The following is a 6,000-nucleotide window of genomic DNA, read 5'->3' as shown; positions in this document are numbered from 1 at the left end:
TTCACTTAGCAAGGGGAGGTCTTGCTTATAATTAATAGGAATTGCTACTATAGTGTAAGCAGCTTTTCTGGAATTTTTTTCTTTCAATGTTGACAATGTACTTAAACTAAATATAAGGAGTTGATAATTTGCAAGATCACATTCTGCCAACCAATAAAGATCAAACTTTCCATATATATTGATAAAATATTTTAGGTGATGAGAAGGTAAAAACATTTCCTAATTCATATATTTCATACCTGTCTGTAGAGCAAAACGCCAATTGCCCCCATACCAATAATGAGGACAATAACTAAAATATTCAGCACATCTGCCGTCAACCAAAGCCAAAGTACGTGTAAAATAGCACCCCACCATCGGATAACAGAACCAGATGTCACAAAACTGATATTCAAACGTTTCATTTCATCAAAGCCATCTGAAAAATATTTTTAAATGTTTGTCAATCAACAATAAAAAGGTACCTGCAAATAGTAAATTTACTCATCCCAAAAATTTACAGGGGTTGGTAACTAAAATAAGTCTTACTATACTCATGTATTTCCCAGCATTGAAAACTCCATTTTTCCCTAAAACAATTCTCACATATTTACCGTGCATCCTAGTGGCTGAAAGTTATTTTCAATAGGCCTAACCTTACTCCAAAGGGAGGTTATCTTAACTTGACAGTAGCTAAATTATAGACTTAACATGAAGATTTTGTCCCATAATAGTAAATCTTACTATGCAGCTATTGTAATCAAACATGTTCATGGAATACTGTTACAAATGGTAACAAAATGGAAAATATTTTTTGGATTTTAAAGATTAAAACATTTTTTATCTATTGTTTTGTAATTTGTATGTATTGTCAATTTTCCTCCTTATCCTATTTTTATTGTGTTTTATTTGGGATACAATATTCACGTGGTAATTTTTAAGTGTAACTGTACATTAAATTGTTATTCCTTAAATTCAATATTTTTTACTGACATAGTTTTTCCTTTACCTCATATTAAAATAAACTTCGACATAAGCCTACATCCCATACTATTAAAATACTGTGCCAGCTTTAGCCCCAGCCATCTGCATGTACTGTTCATATTTTCACTTTGCTGCTAAGTCAACTTCAGAAAAGCTTACCAAATATTAAAATCAGAGTACATAAAAACAAAGTACTGGGATAGTCTCAAGTAGCAACAAGTCACAAACAGGCACGGTACCTAGCAGCAGGAGAAGGAAACCAACCCAGCGTTCCCAGATCTACAATAATTAATGTAAAATACAATCATCTGACCCGTGCAATATACTGTATGATACTATGAATATGAAAATGTGATAATTCATGTAACTGTAAAATAGTCAACTGAAAATATACAATTTGAAATTTTTTGCCAATATGAAAAAATAAAGTGTAATTGCAATATCTCTCTCTCAACTGTTTATAAAGTGCAAACTACATTCATTATTGGAATTACTGTATACATTCAACCAGGCTTAACAAATTATGTACTAATGGCTTGTATAACTCACTGCTATTGCTTAAAAGTAACAACCACTTACTACAGTAGAGCAAAGAAATGTAAACTATAAAGAAAATATAATTGCACAATGTATTTTACTTCTTTCTTTGGTTGGAAAGTCAAGAAATTAATGAAATCACAATTAGAAATTATATGTAAAAATCATGAAAGTTAATGACAATTCATACAATTAAATTAATTGAGTGAATGTGGAAATGTAATCAACACCCCTGCAAGTGTGCTGCACATAATGATATGCAAACATTGAATAACATTTTGGAATGTTATGACATGAAATGAGATAATGGTTGAGTCCAGCCAAAAGACGAGTAACTACATTATTTTCCAATAATAAACTGATGTGTGGTGTGATAATTATCAAAGAGTCAAATGAAATAAAGTTAAACTGATTAAAGCTTGTGAAACATAAATGTTAACATTGGTTAAGTTACAAAGCATCATTAAGAGATGAAGTGAAAAATTAATGATTGAGATGAAATATAATAACCGAGATAAAATATTCTCTTGTGTACTATAATGATATATGTAATCATATGAGTCACCAAAATAAATAAAAAAAAGAGCTAAACAGTGACATCATCACTGATGAAATACCACATGTACATATAAACACACATACAAACTCATTCACACAAGTGGAGTTTCCGTGATATCATACAATGAAATGAAATATAAATGACACATTATGATGAAACAATGATAATTAATTACTTTCCATTAGTAGTTTTGAAATGAATTTGCTTTCAAAGACATAATCATTGAGAAATGCCATACATACTGAAGATGCAAATGCAGGGTAAATTTTACTCAAACACACACATTACATAATGAAAACTATACAATAATATCTATGCAGAAGTAAATTGATACAACTTAACACTGCAAAACAAAAAGAAGAAAACAACATAAACAAAACTAGAGTAAAGTTTTTTGAAATAGGTATCACAGAAGGCAGAGGAAAAGGAAGAAGGAGAGACAATTGAGGAGGGCAACTGGAGTAAAGAGAGATGGCTGGCCGCAGACAATAATTGTGAGTAGTTGCTATAATGAAGGTGAGTCTTAAAATAAAATAAGGAAGGGCATATGCTTTTGAGAATTTATTAATATTCCAATTCTTCATAAAGAAGACACAGAACTTAAGGGGGACATTTCTGAACAGCTCTGGAGCTCAAAAGAAGAGGTAGGATGGAGAATGGTTTTGTGACCTTTTACTGTATTAGCAAAACTTCCTTAAATGTTATGGTAATGTAATACAGGCAGTCCCCAGTCATCAGTACTGGGACTCAGTGCATTATGGGACCATAAATCAGCAATTTTATGGCACTAGACAAGCACCATAAAATCAGATTTGCCATTAACTGAGTTCGCTGATAACCAGGGACTGCTGTATAGTATACTGAATTTCCTTAAAATGTTATTGTAATATAATACAGTATACTGGAATCTAAAAGTCAAAGCACCATAACTCTCAACGCAAGCAAACTTTCTCAGGAATCAAGGAACATAACCCACTTATTTAAATTTTGTTATAAAAAAATAATGTTTTAAATCCCTTTTTTAAATTACTACTTCACATCTTCAGGAACATAACCCTTGAGTCATTCAAGATGTAACAAGAAATGTATACATAAAAGAGCTAAGTAATAAAAATCATATGCAATTCCAAAAACTATGTTCATTCTAGTGCCATCCAATGGTTATGGGAATTTGATATGTCAATATGTGAGGATAATCCTTTGAGGTAACATGTCAATATGTGAGGATAATCCTCTGAGGTAACAAAACCACTCAAAATTAAAGATAAGTACTTCTGACAAGCAATCTTAACCAAAATTCCTATCAAACTGGTAGGGTTAACTTTCAAACAGACAGAGACTAATACTAACACAAGTAAAAATTTACCCTAAAGTTGCATACTATCAGAGCAAAGCTTAAATCTTACTTTTCTTTACTCACCCCATATGACATTTACAGTTTCTTCCTCCAATGTAGGAACTCCTCGTCTGTTAGGCTTTGATGACCTTGTATCATTTTTTTCATGAGTAATGCCAAGGGGAAGGATGCGATCGCCTAAACCTACTAGTTCCTCTGGTGTTGCTTTAGCCAAATCTACCTTTCCATTTTCTGGAATCTCATAGTATCCTGAAACAGACAATTTATTACAAAATATCCTATATGCAATCACTTAGTATTAAAAATGACTCTTGTAAAACACCTCTTCCTGTAAAATTAGTCAACTGCATGAACAAAGCAATATGCTGAAACACAAACTAGTAAAAGACAGTTCAGCAACTACACTAAAACTTAGAAATACAAAATTTAAAATATTATAGTATTCCAGTAAATACAAAAATGTTTTAAGAACATGAAACAAAGCTGCACCAACTTGTACCGATCATGGGACATACTAAGCCCTAATGTAACCAGCCAATTACCTTCATTCTTTTGTGCCTATCATTAAATGAAGCATAGGGAAATGAGCACACTTAAATAATTAATGGTGTTTATGAAAAATGTGCTTTGTTTACAAAATTCCAAATTTTTCACATTACACTCACTAACAAGGGAGATACTACTGAAGGTGGAGGTTAAGGATATGCCCTTTCACACTGACTTTCCCAATTAGACTTAAAAGTCGCAAGATATGCACCACTGGCAGAAGAAGAGGGGAGGCAGAGGAGGGTTTTCTCCAAAATTGAAAGTTGGGGTTTGTATACCAAGAAAATTACAAATTACTTAAAAAATATTGTATTTGTTCATAAAGGGATACAAACTAGTAATTGTATTTTGGACACTTTTCATATCTGGCAACTTACTAATTAGGAGGGAGGTCCCGCCAGAAAAGAGGGCAAGTGCCTTAGTTTGTCTGGAAGGTGCAATAATAGGCTGAGTAAAGGTATGAGTTTACCTCCTTGGCAATTCCTTGGCAAATGGTCCACAACTCTGACATCTGTGTCGTGAGGCACTCCCTCCCCACTAATGCCAATGGGAGGCACTGTGGTTGGTAAATCCCCAAAAACACAGAACTCCTCATCCAAGAAGGTACCATCAGTTGGCAGCTTTCCCTATTAGGTCGAGGTAATCAATGGGTTTGGAGATAGCTCTACCATGTCCCCTCTTCCCCTTATTATAGAAGGAAAGACTGAGGATCGTATGCTAACACTAAAACAAAAGGAGCTCATAGTGCACTCATATGTCTTTATCCTGGTCCAGCTTGTACTCTGGTACAACTGTTTCAAATGTGACAGATGAATCAAAAGGTACAGATCTTACCACCACCCCTCACAACACTACCACTGAACACTCAAACCCATGTACTATGTACTACTCTCATGAGACATGGAGCTTGAAGGTGGGGGTGGGGGGGGGGGGGGGGGTCACCAGTAAAGACACTATATATGAGGGACCACCATAGCCCCTAATGGGATGTATCTCAGGACTTGTGGGCAATATCCCTCAGGTAGAATGAGAAGGTGGTCTGACACTGCCGGACATTCTTATAAGAGTGCTAGTGAAAATCCAAAACTCCCCAGCACATGGGTGTGACAGGGGTTTGTTTTTGACATCCTACAACCTATATGCTCTGGAAGCAACTTTCCTAAACTAAAAGGAGATGGCGTTCCTTAATACCTCCTTTTAGGTCTTCCCTATGCTAACAAAAAGACGTCTTATCTCCGCACAAAGACTTTCGTCTCTTGGATGATGAAAAACCTAATAGGAAAACTGCTTTCAAGGTCAAATCTCTGGCTGATGCTTGAGACAGAGGCTCATACAGGGCACCCCTCAAACTGTGTAGGACTAAGATTAAGTCCCATTTGAGAGTTTGTCCCCTCTGCAGGGCAAGACTGTTCAAAGCTCTTTATCAGCCAAGATATTTCTGATGACGTGGAAAGGTTTACACTCTGTAGCTGGAAGACCTGGGTGAGGGTCTTTCTATGACCTTTAACTGTGGAGACTGACAGCATTTTGTCTCAGTAAAGAAAAAAAAAAGGAAAATCAAAGAGCTGGAGAGAGGTACTGAGCACAGTGTAAATTAGTCTACAGTACTAATTACAAAAGATGGCCAACTTTTGTTGGAAAAAATTCCCTGACGAAGGACAGAAAAATCTGAACACTTCTTTCACTGTTCTTCGAGGAAAGACTTTCTCTCATAAGAAATGCTGGATAACCTCCATCTGTGAATATTCCAAAGTAATCATTTAGGCTGCATAAAGAAAGCTAAACCTTAGGTTAGATCTAATGACCCAGTTTGCTGTACTGTATCAATATTTTCCTATGGGAGAGGATGATTAGATGATAAATGGTGACCACATATTTATTCTAAATTAATGCTTAATGAATCCTGTTCTGATCAGTCGTGCCTCAAATAAAGGGTCATGAAGACCGAAAGATCTCTGTATTTCTCGTCTATTCATTTTTCCTTTGTGGCATTACCTTTATTTATGAAAACATAAGTAAATCAGATTTTTGCTTGAAT

General features: G+C 34.9%; 1 protein-coding gene across 3 annotated transcripts in view; it reads right to left on the bottom strand.

Moving 5' to 3' along the window:
• LOC135221922 (serine/threonine-protein kinase/endoribonuclease IRE1-like) overlaps positions 1-6,000 on the bottom strand; it is a gene marked incomplete at its 3' end in the record, with an annotated part of 223,076 nt that overhangs the window by 92,076 nt on the left and 125,000 nt on the right. For all 3 annotated transcript variants that reach the window (XM_064259948.1, XM_064259946.1, XM_064259947.1), the window contains 2 exon segments: positions 240-418; positions 3,480-3,665. In XM_064259948.1, coding sequence (XP_064116018.1) covers positions 240-418; positions 3,480-3,665 — 365 coding nt within the window.

Source organism: Macrobrachium nipponense, chromosome 3 (assembly GCF_015104395.2).
Source record: "Macrobrachium nipponense isolate FS-2020 chromosome 3, ASM1510439v2, whole genome shotgun sequence".
In the NCBI taxonomy this organism is placed as follows: domain Eukaryota; kingdom Metazoa; phylum Arthropoda; class Malacostraca; order Decapoda; family Palaemonidae; genus Macrobrachium; species Macrobrachium nipponense.
This window is presented reverse-complemented; position numbering and strand designations above follow the sequence as displayed.